We start from the raw sequence: 23,112 nt of genomic DNA on the forward strand, positions 1-23,112 counted from the left end.
TTCCCCCACATTGGGTCCAGTATGTTCCCCCCACAGACATACAGCCTTCAGCCATATGCAGAGCATGGCTGGAGGCTGTATGCCCATTTACTGCCCCACTTCAGTATTCCGAGCACCGCTCCGGGGTCACGATCTACTGCTATGGCCCATAGCCTATGATCATGACCCCGGAGCGGCAAGATGACTTGCCGCTGCCCGCTGGTCACTTACCTACCATGTGCGCGCGTCCTCCTCACCGCTCCGATCTGTTGCCATGGGCGCACAGGACATCACTGACGTCCCTGCGTGCACTACTTCCCATCGGCCCCTGAGTTTTTAAAGTTAACGCAGGGCCGGCGGCCGCAAAGAGCTAACCGGGGCATCCTTGTGTCCCGAAAAGATTTTTCGGGACACAGGGATGTCCTTAATAGTGATGGGGGGAATTGCCCCGTCGCTACAGGATGGGCAAGCACCGGCTCTGCTCGGGGCCCCCCAGACAGCTCGAGGCCCCAAGCAATTGCTTGGTTTGCCTGTCCTGTAGCGACAGGCCTGGCTCCACCCACAGCACAGGATGAGGAGGGGCCGAGAGCTGACAGGCCTCCCGGGAACACAGAGTGGCCCCTTCATGTGAGGTGAGTGATGTCCCTGTATGCTGCCTCTCTCCCTTCTGATCAGCAGTATAACCTGGGGCTGGGTGATGTGTATTGTAGCAGCCCAGTGGGGTCACTTTCCCTTCTCCAGTGTCCACAGGTCACCAACAGGTCACATTACCAGAACAATTTTTGGGAAAAATCGTGGCAAAAATGGCGCGGTTTTACTGCGATTTTTCAAAATCTCTGTAAAACTGCGCCATTTTTGCCGCGATTTTTCAAAAAATTGTTCTGGTAATGTTGACCTGTGGACACTGGAAAAGGGGAAGTGACCCACTGGGGCGACAACATGTGAACACACTGCTTGTTTATTTATCATTAACCCCTTAAGGGTACATTCACATGAACAGGATCTACTGCATATTTTGGCTGCATATTTTGGGCAGCTGACTTTGCATCCCATTAGCTTCAATAGGTAGCAAAATCAGCTGCACAAAATATACAGCAGATCCTGTACGTGTGAATGTACCCTAAGTGCTTACTCACATGGACAGATCTATTTTACGCTGCGGATCCACCGGCAATGGACCCTACAGTGCTGCCTCCATCTGTGACACGCTTCGAGGTGCATGTTCGCCTCACGCATGCGCAATATACTTGCACACATCGCAGCTGCTCCTCCTGTTCCCTGAGCTAGGCCGAGAGCAGCTGCGATGTCTGCGAGTATACTGCGCATGTGTGCGTTGAACATGCACATCAAAGCGTGTCTGTTCGTAGCAACGGACTGCCGCTATGAGCAAAAACAGATCGAGGCAGCACTGTAGGGTCCATTGTCGGCGGATCCGCACCGTAAAATATGCTGCTGATCCGTCCATGTAAATGACCCCTAAAGACACAAGGCATACATGTACGCACGGTGCCTGCTCCCACTTCCACTCCCTCGGCTAATGCCAGACATCACCAATCAGGCTGATGTCCAAATAGGGGTGGAGCAGAGGTGTGGCCAGGGGCCGACTGGGGGCCCTTGCTTTATTTGGTACAGGGATCCTGAGTGTTGTCAGTCCGCCCCTGGGCTTGCGCAAAAAATTGTAGCTTTTCTTAACGGCAGAGGAAGAAGCAAAATACATTGTTCCCATTGGCCCTTGTTTACTAAGAGTGGAGTGTAGGTTTCTTTGTGGGTTTTAATTCCCTACAATTTTTTTTTCCACAGTATTTACTAAGGTTTCCCTACATTTCCCTTCCACTTTCCCTACATTTTGCTTTTTTTACACATGCTCTGATCTGTAGGGTGGTGGGAAATCCACCACATTTTCTGTGGAAATCTTAGTAAATATTTGTTTTTTTTGTGAAAATGTCCGGATCACACCCCTTTTCTGTGACCACAGCCCATTTTCCTGACAGGCACGCCCCTTTTTCAGTTTTTCTTAGCATAATGGAGACTTAGACTGTTTTTTAAATTCTGGCACAAATTCTGGCACGGACAGAATTTCTGGCGCAAATTCTGGCATCAGAATTTGCCCCAGAATTTGCTCCAGAATTGAAAAAACTCAGACTAACTCTCCATTTTGCTAAGAAAACCCGAAAAAGGGGAGTGGCCGTCGGAAAAAGAGTGCATGGTCATTGAAAAGGGCCGTGATCCCGACATTTTCACAAAAACTCAACATATTTACTAAGGTTTCCACAGACAATGTGGTGGATTTCAGCTGAGGAAAACCAGACAGATCAGAGCATGTGAAAAAAAATCTAAGGAATTAGAACCCACAAAGAAACCTACACTCCACTCTTAGTAAATAAGAGCCAATATGTTTATTTAATAGCTGTTGTAAATGTAAATGTGTCAACCTTTTTCTTAAATACATATAGCATGCAGATACGGCGCCCTATGTAAAGGTAGTGTCCCCTATATTCTTTAGCATAACAGCTAAATATTTTTCTGCCAGGAAAACAGAGCGCATTATATAGGTCAGCATGTTATAGTGACACATTCAGTTTAAAGGGAAGCTGACAGCAGGATCACCCGCACTGACCTAAATATACAGGTAGATAGTGCAGGTAACCCTGTTTTGAATGCTGCTTACTGGGCTAAAATCTGTGCAGCTGTTCAGGAGATTTTTGTTCTGTTGCTGATAAATTTTCTTGTTTCCTTCATAGAAATGCTTGTATGACACTTGTTTGTGTAAAAATTCGGAGAACTGTTTGTGTGCAGCAATTTCAAGTTACGTCCGAGCTTGCACTGAGCGTGGGGTCATTATTAAGGGCTGGAGAAAACATATGTGCAGTAAGTACAGTCATTTTACAAACTTTGCAAGTTTAAGTCCGGTAGTTCAGCCATTTTTCGGGGAAGACAATAGGATGGAATGATGGAAGTAACTAACAAAGCACTTGCTGCCTACCTGCTTTTATAATCCTCTACAGGGTGGGCCATTTAAAGATACACCTTAATAAAATGGGATTGGTTGGTGATATTAACTTCCTGTTTGTGGCACATTAGTATATGTGAGGGGGGAAACTTTTCAAGATGGGTGGTGACCATGGCGGCCATTTTGAAGTCGGCCATTTTGAATCAAACTTTTGTTTTTTCAATAGGAAGAGGATCATGTGACACATCAAACTTATTGGGAATTTCACAAGACAAACAATGATGTGCTTGGTTTTAACGTAACTTTATTCTTTCATGAGTTATTTACATGTTTCTGACCACTTATAAAATGTGTTCAATGTGCTGCCCATTGTGTTGGATTGTCAATGCAACCTTCTTCTCCCACTCTTCACACACTGATAGCAACACTGTAGGAGAAATGCTAGCACAGGATTCCAGTATTCGTAGTTTCACATCTTGTGTCTTCACAGCATAGACAATTGCCTTCAGATGACCCCAAAGATAAAAGTCTAAGGGGGTCAGATCAGGAGACCTTGGGGGCCATTCAACTGGAACACGTTGACCAATCCACTTTCCAGAAAACTGTTCATCTAGGAATGCTCGGACCTGACACCCATAATGTGGTGGTGCACCATCTTGCTGGAAAAACTCAGGGAACGTGCCAGCTTCAGTGCATAAAGAGGGAAACACATCATCATGTAGAAATTTTGCATATCCAGTGGCCTTGAGGTTTCCATTGATGAAGAATGGCCCCACTATCTTTGTATCCCATATACCACACCATACCATCAATTTTTGTGTTCCAACAGTCTTGGAGGGATCTATCCAATGTGGGTTAGAGTCAGACCAATAGCGGTGGTTTTGTTTGTTAACTTCACCATTCACATAAAAATTTGCCTCATCACTGAACAAAATCTTCTGCGTAAACTGAGGGTCTTGTTCCAATTATTGTTTTGCCCATTCTGCAGCACCTGAAACTACGGATACTGGAAGCCTGTGCTAGCATTTCTCCTGCGGTGTTGCTATCAGTGTGTGAAGAGTGGGAGAAGAGGGTTGCATTGACAATCCAACACAACGGCCAGCACATTGAACACATTTTATAAGTGTAAATAACTCATGAAAAAATAAAGTTATGTTAAACCAAGCACATAATTGTTTTTCTTGTGAAATTCCCAATAAGTTTGATGTGTCACATGACCCTCTTCCTATTGAAAAAACAAAAGTTTGATTCAAAATGGCCGACTTCAAAATGTGCCTCACTAATATAAAACCCTTCATGTTACCAGTGCAAGGACTATGGTTCTGTTCAGACAACATTTCTTGCCCCGTTGGAGCTGTATGTCAAAAGTGTTTTCCAATACACTTCCCCTAACACAATACATGCTTTCAATTGTATTCTATTGTCAAAAAGTATAACATATGGCATACTCTTTTACCATATCCATTTGTATAGAAAAGCATAGAAGACTATTCTTTCCTAGAGAATAAGTATGATTTTGCATCAGGTAGGTGCATGTGATATATACTTTTTTTCTTTTTCTTTACTGGAGGTCCAATTTTAGATTTCCTACATAAAAAGTGCAATTAAAGGGGTATTCGAGGCAAAACCTTTTATATATATATATATATATATATATATATATATATATATATATATATCTCAACTGGCTCTGGAAAGTTAAACAGATTTGTAAATTACTTCTATTAAAAAATCTTAATCCTTCCAATAGTTATAAGCTTCTGAAGTTTTCTATCTAACTGCTCAATGATGATGTCACATCCCGGGAGCTGTGCATGATGGGAGAATATCCCCATAGGAACTGCACAGCTCCCGGGAAGTGATTCATCGAAGAACAGTTAGACAGAAAACAACAACTCACCTTCAGAAGCTAATAACTATTGGAAGGATTAAGATTTTTTAATAGAAGTAATTTACAAATCTGTTTAACTTTCCGGAGCCAGTTAATATATATATAAAAAAGTTTTGGCCTGGAATACCCCTTTAAAGCTTAAAATGTTATTTTCATCTAGACACTTATGTCATATCTACAGGATAAGCCATGAATGTGCCTAAAACAGCTGCTTTATGCAGTTTGTTTAAAGGGGTACTCGCGTGGAAAACTTTTTTTTTAAATCAACTGGTGCCAGAAAGTTAAACTACTTGTAAATTACTTCTATTTAAACATATTAATCCTTTCAGTACTTATTAGCTGCTGAATCCTACAGAGGAAATGGTTTTCTTTTTGGAACACAGACCTCTCTGCTGACATCATGACCACAGTGCTCTCTGCTGACATCTCTGTCCATTTTAGGAACTGTCCAGAGCAGCATAAGTTTGCTATGGGGATTTTCTCCTACTCTGGACAATTCTTAAAATGGACAGAGATGTCAGCAGAGAGCACTGTGGTCATGATGTCAGCAGAGAGCTCTGTGTTCCAAAAAAAAAAAACACATTTCCTCTGTAGTATTCAGCAGCTAATAAGTACTGGAAGGATTAAGATTTTTTTATAGAAGTAATTTACAAACCTGTTTAACTTTCTGGCAACAGTTGATTTAAAAAAATCAGTACCCCTTTAACTCCCATTGGTAGTTGCACAAGCACTGTGAGTTATGTTTTTTTCTGTAAGCCCCATGTTACATGAATATTAAAGTTGGTGATGCAACATTGTTTACACTAGCAACAGAAATTTTAAGAAAATCCCAGTGATCTCCAAAATGTATCATGGAATTTACAACAACATTTTACTCAAACCTAATTTTTGGGGGATGGAAAACCCCTTTATCTCTGGTTAATGCCAGGGCTACACTGTGATGTTTTGTAGCTTTACACAAATGATTTTAACTATCAAGCTACAGCTGCAGTCCAAAGTAATACATTGAATTGTATGCAATCTTGTGGACTATAGCTGGCACTCAATAGCTAGAACCAAACTGTAGCACTACTAAAAGTCACAGTGTAGTAGTGGCCTTATTCAGAGGAGGACATAAATATTACAGAATGTAAGATATTTATCATTTCTTTTTAGACAAATACAGCAATAGCTGCAAATCTTCAAGGATTTATCAGGAAAATGTCCACACATGCCAACCTACTTGCCTATCTCTGAGTGTGTCAGATAGATCATGCACAGTGGAATTCACTCCCATTGATGGCTGCATCTGTAAAGAGGGATTGTACTTGACAAAGCATGATCAATGTGTACTTCAAAGTGAATGTCATTGTTACCACATGGGAATGTATTATAACCCAGGAGAAAAAGTAAACAGGAATGGCATTGAGTGGTATGTATCATTTCATGGTCAGTAACCAGTTAATTTGAATGCCATCATTTTCTTGTGTTTTACTAATGTTCACAATGATCAAAATTCTTCATTACAGCCTGAGGCTAGGTTTCCACACAGGGTTTTATTCTGATGTTTTTTTTTGGGGGGGGAACAGTTTCTGCAGTTTTTAAGCCAAAGCTAGAAGTGGATCCATGAGGAAGGAAAAGTATAAGCCTTTCTTTTATATTGTCCATTCCTTTTGAATACACTTCTGACTTTGGCTCAAAAACTGCAGTGGCAGTAAAACAGCTTGTGTGTAAACTTAGCGTAATGCCTGTTAAAAATGTTTACATGCATGAAGTCCCATGCCGTACCATAAAGGTATGTTCACACATTTAGGATTTACCATAGGCTATTTATTTTTCAAAGAAATCCAAGGCAGAAATCTGAGTCTATTTATAAAGAATGTATGACACTATGATCAATTCATTTCAATCAAACTGACACTGACAGGTATAACGTCTTTTGTATTCCTGCCAAGTTTTTGGTTCTTTGCCAGCAAGAATAGTACTACGGACTGCTTGAAGGATACCTTCTTGGAACTTTTAAACAGTGGTGTGGACAGAGCTAAGTTTCATTTAGCCATAAATGAATATGATTCTGGCTATAAAAAAGTAAATTGTGTAAAGATAGCACTTTAACTTTCCCGACCCCTGGCATACATGTACATCATGGGTCGAGTGAGCGGACATGACGTGGGCCTCTGACATCCGCTGGTAATGACGGACATCAGAGATCGCTTCAGCATCCGTCATTTAACTGTTTAAAATAGTGATCTATACAGATAAATACCATGATCTATATTATAAACAATACATGGCGCTATTCCTTGGTGTCTAGTGGTCCCATAGTGATGGGTTGCTAGGGAGGTCCGGGGCCTTACCTGGTCCTCGGCGACTTCTCTGGCTCTGTGATTGTTGAAGGCTGTCTTAGGCAGACCTGAGCAATCAAGCACAGGTTTCATCTAATGATGGCTTTTAATTGGCCCCTAGGGGGGGTCAAAAATGAACAGGCTTGGAGCAGTAGATCGCCGATCGGACAACCAGGAAGCAGGTGAGGACCATCCTGTCGTCTGGTAAGCTGATCGGGACATCGCAATTCTGTCGTGATAGACCCGATCAGCTCTGCTGAGCTGCCGGGATAGTTTTACTTTCACTTTAGATGCTGCAATCAACTTTGATCGTGGCGTCTAAAGGGTTAAGGCCCGATCGGCAGTGCCCGACATTAACCCTGGGTTCTGACTGCTGATAGCCTTGATACATATGTACAGATACGCCTGGAGTCCTTAAGGACTCGGGAACGGGGGTGGACCTGTATTCCCTGCATCCTTAACTGTTAAGGGGTTAAATATTTGCTGATTTCACACGGTCAACGACATAAACCCCAAAAAATTCCATACGACAAAATTGCAGATTTTTGGCTACATCACAGCCAAAAAAAATAGAAGTGATCAAAAAGCCAGAACTACACAAAAGTGGTACGGTTAAAAACTATAGCTTATGGCACAAAAAATAAACTCTAGGTGGAAAATTAAAAAATTATAGGGGTAAGAACATGGTAATGAAACAAAAAGGATTCAGGTTTGGTATCAATGGAATCATACCGAACCATATAATAAACTTTGCATGTCAGTTTTCCCGGATTGCGAATTACGAAATAAATATTGTCCCACAAAATAAACTTAAATTGTTTATTTTCTTAATCCTTCCAGTACTTATGCTCCAGAGGAAGTTGTGTAGTTCTTTCCAGTCTGACCGCAGTGCTCTCTGCTGCCACCTTTGTCTGTGTCAGGAACTGTCCAGAGTAGAAGCAAATCCCCATAGCAAACTTCAAACGTCTCCTGCTCTGAACAGTTCCTGACATGAACAGAGGTATCAGCAGAGAGAACTGTGTTCAGACTGGAAAGAACTACAACTTTATCTGACCCCCTATACCTTTTTTATGAGGGCTCATTTTTTGTGCCATGATCTGTGGTTTTTACCTCGACTTTTTGATCACTTTTTATGGATTTTTTTCTGCTATATGAAGTGACCAAAGAATTTGCATTTCTAGACTTTTAGGTATTTTTGTTTGTTTACCATGTGGTTTAATTAACATTATATTTTAATAATTTAGACATTAAACGCACACAGCAATACCACATATGTTTTTTTTTACATTACTTTATTTATAAAATGGGAAAAGGGGGGTGATTCAAACTTTTATTAGGGGGAGGAGTTATACACATTTATTACTTATTTTTTTAGTCCCCATGGGAGACTATTACATGAAATCTTTTGATTCCTAACACTGATCAATGCTGTGCACCAATTCATTATAACTGTAGAACTTAAAAGTGACTACAGCTCTGATAGCACATTGTGAGGAGAATACACAATAATATTAGTGACTATAGGTGACGTTTTCTATATAGTCTTTCTTTATCTAATTCAGATGGAACATACCGCCATGACTTGTTCCAGCTAAATCTTCTCCCTGGAGAATATTACACCCAGATGGCTCCTCACTATGTCAGCGGATTCTGATCCTCCATTTGAAAGCAATTATTATTATAAACCTGCCAGACACAGTATCCTATCAATATAATACTACTATACACTACACTCTTTGAATATGCAGTAAACCTTCCACACATCATACCGTCTGAATATAAATCTGCCACATACTGTACCCTCTAAATATAATACTGTAACACACCGTACCCACTGAAAATAATACTATGACACACTGTACCCTCTGAGTACAATACTACCACACAATGTACATTCTGAATATAATACTACCACACACTGTACCCACTGAATATAATACTATGACACACTGTACCCACTGAATATAATACTATGACACACTGTACCCTCTGAATATAATACTGTCACACACTGTACATTCTGAATATAATACTACCACACACTGTACATTCTGAATGTAATACCAACACACACTGCACTCTCTGAATATAAACCTACCACACACTCTAAATGCAATACTACCATACACTACGCTCTCTGAATATAATGCTACCACACACTGTACCCTCTGAATTTAACCTTGCCATACAGTGCATCCTCTGAATATAATCTTGCGATACAGTGCACCCTCTGAATACAATAACAGCAGTAGCACCATTCATCATCCATTAGCTGATGCCACGGGAGGGGGGATTGGTGGTGTTGCTGGTAAATGATGGGGGTGTTACTACTGGGGGGGTGTTGCTTGTGGATGATGAGGGTGCTACTGCCCCCCCAGGCAGTAGCTCCCCCATCATACACCAGCAGGAACTGCTGATGGGGGTGCTACTGCTGGGGGGGGTGTTGCTGGTGGATGATGAGGGTGCTACTGCCGGGGGGGGGGGGGGAAGCATTAGGTAGGCAGCAGATCCCCCACATTAGGTATCAGTTTCCCCACATTAGGTAGCAGTTTCCCCACATCAGGTAGCAGTTTCCCCACATTAGGTAGCAGTTTTCCCACATTAGGTAGCAGTTTCCCCACATTAGGTCACCAGCAGAGGTGACGGTGTTCTACCGGACCGAGGGGGGGGGGGTATTATCAGACGGAGGCAGGCGCAGCTGGAGACGGGAGGGGGGTTGTAGCGTGGATGCAGCTGGGCACAGCTGAAGACCGGGGTGGGGGTGGGGTGCTGAGTGGCATGGTGTCACCCCATCAGGCTGGTGTCACCCAGTCGCTATGCCAATGCCCTTTAGATAGTTTTAGTGCAACAGCCCCTTTAGTACAACATCCCCCTTTAGAGCAGCAGCCCCCTTTAGTGCTGAAGCCCCCTTTAGAACAGACCCCCCCCCTTTAGTGCAACAGCCCCCTTTAGTGCTGAAGCCCCCTTTAGAACAGACCCCCCCCCTTTAGTGCAACAGCCCCCTTAAAAGCAGAAGCCTCCTTTACAGCAGCAGTCCCGTTTTAATGCAGTACCCTTTAGAGCAGCAGCTCCCTTTAAAGAAACAGCCCCTTTTAAAGCAGCAGCCTCCTTTACAGCAGCAATGCAAAAGGTCTGCTCTGATCTGAGCTCCAGCTCATGATGATGATGTCACTCATGCCCTGGAGCATATAGCGCAGAGGACGGACGCACAGGCCTCTTGTCGGGTGTCTGCATATTGTGAGCAGCCGCAAGAGGGATTGACAGGGCAAGGAGCCAATGGCTCTTCACTCTGTCAGTCAGCAGAGCCCTGCATTTAACTATATGCATCTCAATTGTCCTGGACCAGCCTGCCCTGAGGACAGCCGGGCCCACCATGAAAGTACCCAGTGTACCTGATGGCCAGTTTGAGCCTGGTCCCCAGGACTCCAAGCTAGGAAAGTCACCTAGCTGCTATTTTTCCTTCAGTCTTATAATTTTGTAAAATTATAAATTTTTTATATTTATTTATATTATATTTTTTGTCACATCAGAGACTTTATTTGGTAAGGTGCATGATATTAAGTTAATGGAAAATTTTCGAAATCCCATAAGGTAAAAGTCAGCTTTGGGGAAAGGTAAGGGGGCATGCAAAGAATGCAAGGGATTGTGGCAGAGTTGGGTGGATGTTCTTCCCTAGACCAAAAACAACAATAGATTTGTAGCTGATGAAGGGAAGTTACGATTGCAAGTGTCATTAGTCATAAATAACTTTGCAGCCAAACATGGGCCCCATAAGCTTCTGATAAAAAGGAGTAACATATGACATAAGTGAAATTAACATAATGGCCCATTTTTATCAATCAGCCTAAAACCCTAATTGTCTGGTTTTTCCCAAAGCAACAAATGACAGCTTAACCTTCACTTTAGAAGAGCTTGTTAATATATGAAAGCTGAGCTGTTGGAAAAACCACACAATTAGGGTTTCAGGCAGTTTGATAAATCAGGGCCAATAAGTCCTTTAAAGGGGTATTCCCGTGGAAAACTTTTATTTTTTAATCAACTGGTGCTAGAAAGTTAAACAGATTTGTTAAATATTGTAAAAATCTTAATCCTTCAAGTTCTTATTAGCTGCTGAATACTACAGAGGAAATGTTTTTCTTTTTGGAACTGTTGCCAGAAAGTTAAACAGGTTTGTAAATTACTTCTATTAAAAAATCTTAATCCTTCCAGTACTTATTAGCTGCTGAATACTACAGAGGAAATGTTTTTTTTTTTTGGAACATAGAGCTCTCTGCTGACATCATGACCACAGTGCTCTCTGCTGACATATCTGTCCATTTTAAGAACTGTCCAGAGTAGGAGAAAATCCCCATAGCAAACATATGCTGCTCTGGACAGTTCCTAAAACGGACAGAGATGTCAGCAGAGAGCACTGTGGTCATGATGTCAGCAGAGAGCACTGTGTTCCAAAAAGAAAACCATTTGCTCTGTAGTAGTCAGCAGCTAATAAGTACTGGAAGGATTAAGATTTTTTAATAGAAGTAATTTACAAATCTGTTTAACTTTCTGGCACCAGTTGAATTAAAAAAATAAAAAATAAAAAGTTTTCCATGGGAGTACCCCTTTAAGAGGCTAGTTATAGAAAGAACAGTGACAAAAAGTACTGTAAGGTTGTAAAACAGAAACTAAGATAGGCTGAGCTATCTCCCTCAGAATGAGAGGACTAAGGGAGGATAGAGCAACCATAAAAACCTGCACCACTGTCCCTGCCCCTTTGGACGATGGTTTGGTGGGACCTTATATAGATAGGGCTGTGTCTTTTTTAATCCCTTTCAATCAACTGAATTTATCACAGGTGACTCCAATGAAAGTGTAGAAACATCTTAAAGATGATCAAGAAAATGGGAAGCTTCTTATACTTCTGTCACTTATTTTATGTCAGTTTTTTGTTTCTCCTTGTAATCAAATGTTTCTGTTTGTAATTATTGCCTTTCATTTACAGTGTCTGCATAAATGGGAAGTTACAATGTGACTACAGTACCCTGCAAAAAACAAGTAAGAACAATGATAAACTATCCAACCCTCATTGCAAAATAGGTTTATTTGCAAAATGTACACACTTTCCTTTTCTGCCACTCCCATGTAGTATAGGCAGTGTTGTTTAACCTTCAAACTTGAGAATTCGAAAGACGTTAGCAAAAGCCGAATTGTCATATTTTGCTCAGGGTTTGACATTACAGCTGACCACAGTATGGGTTTAGTGTGTTAAATGCTCAGGCTGCAGTTAAATAGAAAAAAAACCTATGCTTAACCTTCTTGCTCCCCGTCACTGCTGTTTTCTCAGTGTCTCTACTAGCTGCAAACACTTTCTTGCGTCAGTGTCGGTACAAGGATTATCCCACTCAGCCAATCAGTGGCTAAGGTGGGACACCACTGAGTGGGAAGGTCCTTGTGGATCAACACCAAGCAGGGGTCAAGTCCTGGAAAAAAAAGTGTGGGAACTCACCCAAGTGTGAGAACCCTAAGACAAGCCGCCCCCCCCCCCACCCCCGACCCCTCCGCGACATCACGTTTCGCCGTCACGCCCCAGGGGACGGGCCGTGACATCACAGGGAACAAAGCCATGAAGTCATGATACTCCAGCCCCTGTATCGCCAGTCATTACGCACAGAGCGAGTTTGCTCAGTGCAGTGATGACAGTGGGGTGCCACAGCCGAGATCGCGGGGGTCCCCAGCAGCGGGACCCCCGCGATCAGACATCTTATCCCATATCCTTTGGATAGAGGATAAGATGTCTATCATCATCATGATAACACACTGTTACAAACCTCCTCCTCATGAAATCTTCTTAGAACTGGGGTGACACACTGTAACAAACCTCCTCCTCATGTAATTACCTTACTACTGGGGTGACACACTATAACAAACTTCCTCCTCATGTAATTACCCTACTACTGGGGTGACGCACTGTAAGAAACCTCCTCCTCATGTAATCTCCTTACTACTGGGGTGACACACAGTAACAAACCTCCTCCTCATGTAATATCATTACTACTGGAGTGACACACTGTAACAAACCTCCTCCTCATATAATCTCCTTACTACTGGGGTGACACACTGTAACAAACCTCCTCCTCATGTAATCTCCTTACTACTGGGGTGACACACTGTAACAAACCTCCTCATCATGTAATCTCCTTACTACTGGGGTGACACACTGTAACAAACCTCATCCTCATGTATTCACCTTACTACTGGGTTTACACTCTGCAACAAACCTCCTCCTCATGTAATTAGCTACTGCTGGGGTGACACACTGTAACAAACCTCCTCCTCATGTAATCTCCTTACTACTGGGGTGACACACTGTAACAAACCTCCTCCTCATGTAATATCATTACTACTGGAGTGACACACTGTAACAAACCTCCTCCTCATATAATCTTACTACTGGGGTGACACACTGTAACAAACCTCCTCCTCATGTAATCTCCTTACTACTGGGGTGAAACACTGTAACAAACCTCCTCCTCATGTAATCTCCTTACTTCTGGGGTGACACACTGTAACAAACCTCCTCCTCATGTATTCACCTTACTACTGGGGTTACACACTGCAACAAACCTCCTCCTCATGTAATTAGCTACTACTGGGGTGACACACTGTAACAAACCTCCTCCACATGTAATATCCTTACTACTGGGGTGACACACTGCAACAAACCTCCTCCTCATGTAATCTCCTTACTACTGGGGTGAAACACTGTAACAAACCTCCTCCTCATGTAATCTCATTACTACTGGAGTAACACACTGTAAAAAACCTCCTCCTCATATAATCTCCTTACTACTGGGGTGACACACTGTAACAAACCTCCTCCTCATGTAATCTTCTTACTACTGGGGTGACACACTGCAACAAACCTCCTCCTTATGTAATTAGCTACTACTGGGGTGACACACTGTAACAAATTTCCTTCAATGTCATTACCTTCCTGGGGTGACATGTGACATGTCTCCTCCAGCTCAGCCCCGCCTCCTCCACAGCATCACACAGGTCCTTCAGCCACGATCTTTCCTTTTCCTCCATAGCTAAGCTCCGCCTACAACATGTGATGGTGACATCATCACAGGTCCTATACCTCCAGCATCTAGCAGTCCGGGCCAGGGGAGGAGACGGAGGGAGGGTAAGAACAGAGAGGTCAGTCCTACAGGACTAATGTAACAGGGACGGCGTTCCTCTTGTGGAAAAAGCGTAGGAACGCCATTCCTGTGCGTTCCTGCAGGACTCGAGCCCTGACACCAAGACAACAGCGGTGGCAGGGGAGTGAGGCAGTTAAGTATCCTTTTTTTCTATTTTTCCCTGAGAAATTCTCTGAAATACCCCTTCATGCTTCCAGGCTTTGGAGGATCGTCAAATAAAAAATGATTTATCTTTGCTAATATGTATTCATATAAAAATGTATATATCATCATTTATAAAAACACATATTCTAATGTTTTCCTATTATTTTTTAGATTGTACTGCACCCATGGTTTTCTTAAACTGTTCTAATGAACCTGAGGGCTCTACAGGAATTGAGTGTTTAAAGAGCTGTCAAAGTTTAAACGTAGACTGTGTGAGTATAAATTAAGGTCATCATCTAAAATGTCAGTGAGAATCTGAAAGTTATTTTGTAAGAAATATAGTAAGAAGAAAAAAGTAAGTTGTCTGATTGTTATCTTAGGCTATGTTTACACAGCAGAATTTCTGCAAGTAATTCTGCATGCAGTAAATACTGCAGAAATTAATTGCCCATTCAATTCAAAAGAAATTCCTGCAGGGGAAATTCTGCAGCCGAAACTATGCTGTATGAATGGAACAGCGGAATCCAATTGACATGTATTGGCTATAAATGAATAAATTATTTTCATGCAGAATTCCATGCAGAAATGCAAAATTCCATGCAGAAATTCTGGCATTTAAACACAGTCTCTATCACATTTATAGACAAATACAATCAATAAGCACTAATAGCATACAAAAAGGTTGTATTGCTTGTATCTTTTATTGAGCATATTAAGAAAACATCCACAACACAGGGAGAAAAAATAAGTGAACATTTAAATGTCCCTCTGCCAAATGTTTCATGTGGCTACATATAAGATTTGCACAACACGGAGAAGGAATTTTAGACCATTTGATCCTACATGATGTGTTTCAATTCATCAAAATTTCCAGAATTTAAGGACAAAATGCATCAAGATTTACTAAAACTGTCTAATTCTTAGACAGTGTATATGTGCCAGATTTATCACAGTGGCTCAGGCTGTTTGATAAATCTTATGCATCTTTAAGAGAATACCTGTCATCAAACCATATTTTCTAAACTAACTAAGATTATATTCCCTAACTACTCCTAACACCCTCCTGCCCTTAAAATTATTTCCCAAGCTTTAAAAAGCTGAGTATCATACCTTTCCCCTGTTCAGATTGTGTGAGCTCCTGGCAGGAGAAAGTGGGCGTTCCCCAGCAGGTGCGACATCACTGAAGCCTTCGAGAGCTGTGCCTAATCATGACCCCGGTGATCAAAAGTTGATCAAAAGTTTCTGAATTCTATAAATGGATACTCCATCCATAGGTCCCTTTGTGTTATATTCATCATGCCCCGCATGCTCTTCCTGAGTTTGGTCTCCTGCCCGGCCGGGAGGAGACCAAACTAAATATTTGACTTGCGGCAGGGAACAGAACAGAGCCTTATAAATATTCAGTCACCCACTTCCCAGAGACTCCCCATTCCCCCTCTGTATGGAACCCATCCTCCTTTTAATAGGTGCCATTCCTGCACCCCCACATAGGCTCTTCTGTCCCACAATATAAATTCCTTCCCTCTCTCCTTTCCTTTTGTCCCCCCATAGACCCCTCCACTCCTCCTGCTTCCCCCTAAAAACCCATTTCTCCTCCTGTTCCTGTCTAAATACCCCTTCTTGCCTCCTGTGCCCCCTTATGTAGAGCCCTATTCTTCTCCTATACCCCCTTACATAGAGCCCTCTTCTCTTCCTGTACCCTCTTTATTAAGCTCTCTTTTCCTCCCGTACCCCCTTATATACAGCCCTTTTCATCTCCTCCTGTACCCCCTTACATAGAGCCTTCTTCCTCTCCTCCTGTACCCCCTTATATAGAACCCTCTTCTCCTCCTGTACCCTCTTATATACAGCCCTCTTCCTCATCTCCTGTCCCCCTTAAATAAAGTCCTCTTCCTGTCCTCCTGTATCCCCCCTATATAGAGCAATCTCCTCCTCTTGCCCACTGAAATACTTGTCCTGCTCTACCCTTTTATAAACCCCTCCTATCCCCTCTTACAGACTTCTACTTTCCATCTTAATAGTAGCCCTGCTCTCTTTAATAGTCTGTGTGCTATTTTCTCTTATTTTTGTTTCACTGCCGTGATTGTCCCCTCGCCTACTGTCCGGTGTCCATGCTCTCTGGTTCAGCAGTACTCAGTCTAAGTGCCGAAGCTGCTGGCTTTCCTCTTCCTGGCCCTGAGTCTGTTGCAGCACAGGACTTCTAATGCAGGCCGTGCGTGATGAGATAACGTCATCACAATTGCCCTGCACGATAAGAGATGTGGAGCTGTGAGTACAGGAACAGGGATTCCTGTACCCTGCTCTTGTACAATACTGACTGGCATCACTTAAATTGTACGCATCACCACTCATTTTACTTTCTTAGGGGGGAGAGTTAGGCGTCCGCTAGGCCCCTGCTATTGCGAGGCCTTAGGCGGCCGCCTAATTCACATAATAGTAGAGCGGCATCTGATTCCAGAGCACAAAGCTTAAACCTAGCTCTGCAGCTCACTGGTTTCTATAATTGTGCAGAATGTATCAAGTCTGTGCACCATTTTGGTAAATTTTGAGAAACTTTAAAAAATACACCAAGCAAACCTGGGTAAAATATACACTACCTCACACCAACATTGATAAATGTCCCCCTTAGTCCCATACAGTAGTGGCTAAAACACATAAAAATTGGGGTTAGTAAGCCAAGTTTTTGTGGAAATTGTGCCAGAATGATGTTGCATTTTCAATAATAAATCTGGACCAATACCTTTTAATATTATATGTTTCCAATATATAGATCTCGTTATAACCAATATGGCTATGAATGTATCTGTCCCTCTTCTTTGCTGGACCATTTTGATCCAATGTCTCAGACCTCTTTTTCAGTAAAAATCAATATTATATAATGATATAAATTTTAACATAATAGAAATATTACAATACAATGGGTGATCTAGGAGACAACCATATTATGTAGAAGTAGCAAGAGTAAGCGTTCATACACATGGTATGGGAATGGCAGAAGAGGTATAACAAGACACCATGGTAGAATAAGTCAATCCAACTGAAAGCATAAATCAGCAGGGAATACCCTGCATAAGTATAAAAGATTTAACATTGTAACCACAAAAAGACAGGAGGAGGAAGGGAAAAGGAAACAGACTTGCTCTAAGAAGGGAAGGGTCGGTCAAACAGGCCAACCCAAAAAATAGGGGCATTTACAAGCCACATTAAACCCAATAAGTGTCCTACAGAGTCCAGACCAAACACCATTCATGCAAGCATAAATATTTATTAGGGTAAGTGCAGCTAAAGCTTTTCAATGCTTGACGATAAGACAGCGAGCCACTGTAAGAATGTGAAGACATCTTCCACCCTAAATGTAGAACAAATGGCAGGGCTATGGCCACTTCCATGGGATCTCTCATAAGGGTTTGGAAAGATTTGCAATAGGCTATAATAAGAGGGCAAGAATAGAATAAATGGCGGAGCGTGCCTTGGCTGACCAGCATCGGAAGCAAACATTAGAAAAATATAAGTTGATACTGTGAAGAAAGGTAGGGGTATAATACCCAATCAACAGTAGATTATACAAATTTTCCTTGTATTTGGGGCAGATGGAAATTTTAGCAGCTCTAGACCAGATCACCTGCCATGTTTCCCATGGTAGTTGTCAACCCGGAAACGCCTTTCTATCTATATAGGAATTCTATTTGCCGGCATTGTCTACCCATGTACTAGCCTTTTGTATCCATTATGTTGCTGTAATAAAAACTAGTTTTCTTTTATAATTACTTGATAGTAGTAATTTACTTAATATACTGTACAAAGTTGTATACCTGTATAAGGGTTATATTTTTTTTATAATCAATCATATCTGTTGTTTTATTTCACAGTACAGCAATGAGTGTGTGTCGGGTTGTATCTGTCCTCAAAATATGTTGTCCGATGGCAAAGGAGGATGTGTTTCTAATGATAAATGTACCTGTTTTCATAACGACAAGATTTATGACCACAATACTAAAGCTAAGATCGGCTGCAATATGTGGTATGTAGCTAGTGCAATACACTGAGAGAAATTCTGAAGATAAGTTTCTAAATGTAAAAATAATTCCACATAGAACATAATATATATATATATATATATATATATATATATATATATATATATATGCTTTTAACATGTTTATTATTTATAGCATTTAAAAAAGAATGGATAATTATATATATAAATTACAGAAAACACATAGGATGCCTATTTCAAATCAAGGTGCTTGAGTTCTGGGCAAGCAGACTTAAAGGGGTTCTTGCTGAAAATATTGTATCCCCTATTCAAAGGGATAAGATGTAAGATTGCGGGGTGTCGCTGCTGGAGACCCCCGCGATCTCCGGGCAGCCAGCGGCAGCATCCGGAACACAGAAACTTGCAGCTTCCACCTTTGTGACATCCTGCCACGCCCCTCCATTCATGTGTCTAGGAGGGGGGTGTGACGTCTAGTACGTAGCCATCATGCCTCCTCCTATAGACGTGAATGGAGGGGGCATGGCGGCGGCATCGCCAGTCATCGGGCACAGAGTGGAGATCACTCCATGCACTGAATGACAGGGGTGCCACAGCGGAGATTGGGGATAAGATGTTTTCAGCAGAGTACCCCTTTAATTGCTAAGACAAATCAGCTTAGTTGGCTTCTACTGCAACGCCCTACTACCCCCATGCATTTTTTAGCTACTTGCTTAGGAATATATATAAACTGCAGGTGTTGCAAAGTATATGTATTGCCTATACTTTGTAACTTATACTTTGTACCTAGTATTAGTGCGGTTTCTCCGCAAATGACCAAAATCACTAAAAATGGCACTTTCTACAAAGATTGTGTTAATGACAGAACAGCTTAGGTTCTGTGGCCAAAACAGTTTACCCCCACACATGGCAGAATTTTTGCATGGAATTCTGCATGAAAATTCTGCAGTAAATTCGGCAGAAATTTACTGCTCATTCACTTCAGTGGATGTCCTGCAGCAGAAAATGCTGTGTTAATGAGAGAATTTCTGCTGAGGAATGTCTGATGTGGAAATATCGCATTCCGCACTCCAGAAAAATATATCTTTAGTCTCCTGTTGAAGACAATAGGGATTGAATTTCTGCACAAAATGCAGAATTGGTGTGGAAATTATGCAGAATGCATGCAAAATACATGCAGAATTTGTGCAGAATTTAAAGGGGTAATTTTTGCTCCAATTTTTGCAGCAAAAAAAAAAAGTCTAAATACAATGATAGATTCCCCCCTATATGTACCCAAAAAGGCTTCCTATAAAAACAACAACTTTTTTTCCCCATATGTTAAGATATTTAGTTCATAAATCTATTTTAGTTATGACACTATAGGGCTAAAATAGATTGATATTTCGAAACGACAATAAAAAAGGGGCATTTTCTGGAGTGTTATTCCAATTTTAATGTGACTTTAAGGCTGGAATTCCACTGAGGTTTTTTTTGCAAAAATGCTGTAAAAAACGCCAATTTTCCCACGTCCAGATGTTAGCTGCAAGTCAATAGTAAACTGCACAATGCCAGATTCACTTGGCGTTTTTCAGTTTGGCGTCTTTTTAATCCTTTTGGCGTTTTTCAGCAATTTTGGGCTCAGAGGCTGGATTTTCAAAACGCCCGACAAAACCTAGTTTGGTGTTTTTTGCCTCCCATAGAAGTCTATGGGAGAGCAAAAACGCCAAGAAAAACGCCATGTTGGTTTAAAATTTTGCGTTTTTGCAGGCTGGTTTTATTCTTTTTTGGACTTTAGCGATCCAAAAAAGTGATGGAGATACCTTTTTTATAAAAATTTCGTAGGGTACCATTTAAAAAAAAATAAGAAAAAAGATACAGTAGTGATGGAAAAATTGTTTCTAACAAAATGTATCTTTTTTATTACGAAATGTTTATAAATTTTTAAACAGGGATCAATTTATGTGGGCAGGTAAAGCACTAAAAATGGATCCGTCAAAAAAAAAATGTAGCGGGTGTTTTTCCCTTTTTTTTTTTTTTTTTAGGTAGTACTACTACTCCCAGCATGGAACATTGTGTTCCATGATGGGAGTAGTAGTACCTGTACTAATTGACAGATCGCCCGTTGCGATCCTCCTGTATAATGTATAGATGCGGCCGGCTGCTCTTCTATGGTCCCCTGCACTGACGTATATATATATACACCTATTCATATTTCCCGCAGAGCTGTGATTGGCCAGATGGTTCCAGCCAATCACAGCTCTCTGTGGGAAATAGGAACATGTGTATATATACGGCCGTGCAGGGGACCATAGAAGAGCGGCCGCATCTATACATTATACAGGAGGATCACAGCGGGAGTCAGTAGTGACATCCGCTGTGATCTTTCCTTAACGACAAGTACTACTGCTCCTAACATGGAGCACACTCTGCTCCATGCTGGGAGCTGTAGTACCTGAATTAATAGACAGATCGCATCATGTGTCAGAAATTACACTAGCTGCGATCTGTCTACTAATGCAGGCACTGCAGCTCCAAGCATGGAGCAGAGTGTGCTCCATGTTGGGAGTAGTAGTACCTGCAGGTAAGAACAGATCACAGCGGGTATCACTACTGACATCCACTGCGATCGTCCTGTCTATAGCAGAGATGGAGCGGCTGTATACATCACTCACATCTCTGCTCTGTATTCCGGCCACTCACTAATTTATATTTCTCTCAGAGCGGTGATTGGCTGCAACCATCCTGCCAATCACAGCTCTGGGCGGAAAATATGAATGATGTTCTATTCACATCACTGGCCGGAGTACAGAGCAGATATGTGAGCGCTGTATAGAGCCACATCACTGCTATATTATGGACGCTCGCATCGGGTGTCAGGACTGACACCCGGGGTGATATGTCTATAGTACAGGTACTACTACTCCCATCAAGGAACAGTGTGTTCCATGCTGGGAGTAGTAGTACTACCTAAAGAAAAAAAGGAAAATAAAGTTAAACACACACACACTTTATTAAAAAAATGTATTAAAATTTTGTTATAAAAAAAAAAACATTTAGTTAAATAAAAATTTTTACATCCCTACTGCATCTTTTTTTTTTTTTTTTTTTCGGTACCCAACTATTTTTGTACAAAAAAACACCAAAGGGGCCAAAAAAGGCAAATTTCACACAAAGGTAAAAACGCAAGAAAAAACGCCAGAAAAAACGCCAAAACGCAGGGAAAAACAGTGTCAGTTTTTCTGGCAATTTTTCTGGTGTTTTTAAGCCCAAAAAAATTGCAGGGAAAAAATCTCAGTGGAATCCTTGCCTTAAGGGGGTAAGTACTATACTTCTAGTGCATTTGTGACTATATAATTTATTAGGATTTCTTCAGACTGTTTAACATTACTTTTTCTCCAAGTACCTGTAATAACCGTAAATGGGTCTGTGAAAACCAAGGATCCTTGGCTCAATGCTTGGTTTATGGAGAAGGAAATTATATAACTTTTGACCAAAGGCATTACCGATATAGCGGACAATGTGAATATACCTTGGTTCAGGTATGTGTTTGAGCTATGCACTTGATTTCTTGGAGTAATCTTTTAAAAAGACTGTGATGCCTGTTTAAACAAAAGGTTCTTAGCAGACTAACTTTTTTCCACACATTACTGTCATAATACATTAACAGTGAATAAGTAGAAGGCAGTCTGCACTGCGGCTGGAAACCCGGTGCACGTGGAAAGTGGTAAAGCAAATGAAGTAAGTCCCGGGACACGGTGAGTAGCTGTTTTATTCAAGCTTTCAGCTTAGCAGCTCCACCTGAGCCTTTCCCAACAGCTGATTACAAACAACGGAAGTGACATCTTATAGCAACAAAAATAGGCGTGATCACATATGAACAAAACTATCACAACCTACTGCTAAATAAAGGTTGAAGTAGGAATAATCCATCACTTAAAGAGACAGGTATGAACCATACCTTATAAAAAGTAAACAAACAAACAAAAATCTTACTGTATTCGGATTTTCTATTCAGGTCATTCTCTGTTGGATCGGAAAATAATAATAAAACAACATAGTATCAAATATCATATATGTTGCGAAATTTCGTAATCTCTATTGAGACCTCTAGGTGACAATGTATCAAGGCCATGAATCCAGTACGCTTCATGACGAAGGAGAAGCTTTTTTATGTCGCCGCCCCGTCTAGGGTACTGAACCTGCTCCAGAATCTGAAATCTTAATTGGGAAACAGAATGTCCCTACTCATGAAAATGATATGGCACTGGGAGTAATACATTTTTCATCGAATAGTAGATTTATGTTTACTTAAACGATCTTTCATTCGTTGCGAGGTTTCACCTATATACAGAAATCCACACGGACACTTTAAAGCATAGATTACATTGGTAGAATCACACGTGAAATTACCTTAAATTTTATATAATGTTCCTCGATATGGATGAAAGATCTGATCTCCCTTTAGCACACTGGAACAGTGAGTACAATGCAGGCACGGGAAGGTACCATTTTTCCTAACCGATACGAATTTTTGATGTTTGATTTTTCGGATGCTACCGATATCTGCACGGACTAATTCATTTCTGATATTCAGAGCTTTTTTGTTGCAACAGATGGGCATGTGAGAAAATTCTGTAACATGGGGGTAGGTTTCTGAAAGAATGTGC

At 41.3% G+C, this 23,112-nt stretch overlaps 1 protein-coding gene across 1 annotated transcript in view; it reads left to right on the plus strand.

The window, feature by feature from the left end:
• The window catches only part of LOC130277496 (mucin-2-like), a 307,722-nt gene that overhangs the window by 118,807 nt on the left and 165,803 nt on the right, over positions 1 to 23,112 (plus strand). The window contains exons 16-21 of the mRNA XM_056528171.1: positions 2,721 to 2,847; positions 5,976 to 6,231; positions 12,126 to 12,178; positions 14,641 to 14,741; positions 18,339 to 18,490; positions 21,846 to 21,984. Coding sequence (XP_056384146.1) covers positions 2,721 to 2,847; positions 5,976 to 6,231; positions 12,126 to 12,178; positions 14,641 to 14,741; positions 18,339 to 18,490; positions 21,846 to 21,984 — 828 coding nt within the window. The remainder of the gene's footprint in view (positions 1 to 2,720; positions 2,848 to 5,975; positions 6,232 to 12,125; positions 12,179 to 14,640; positions 14,742 to 18,338; positions 18,491 to 21,845; positions 21,985 to 23,112) is intronic.

Source organism: Hyla sarda, chromosome 6 (genome assembly GCF_029499605.1).
Source record: "Hyla sarda isolate aHylSar1 chromosome 6, aHylSar1.hap1, whole genome shotgun sequence".
Taxonomy (NCBI): domain Eukaryota; kingdom Metazoa; phylum Chordata; class Amphibia; order Anura; family Hylidae; genus Hyla; species Hyla sarda.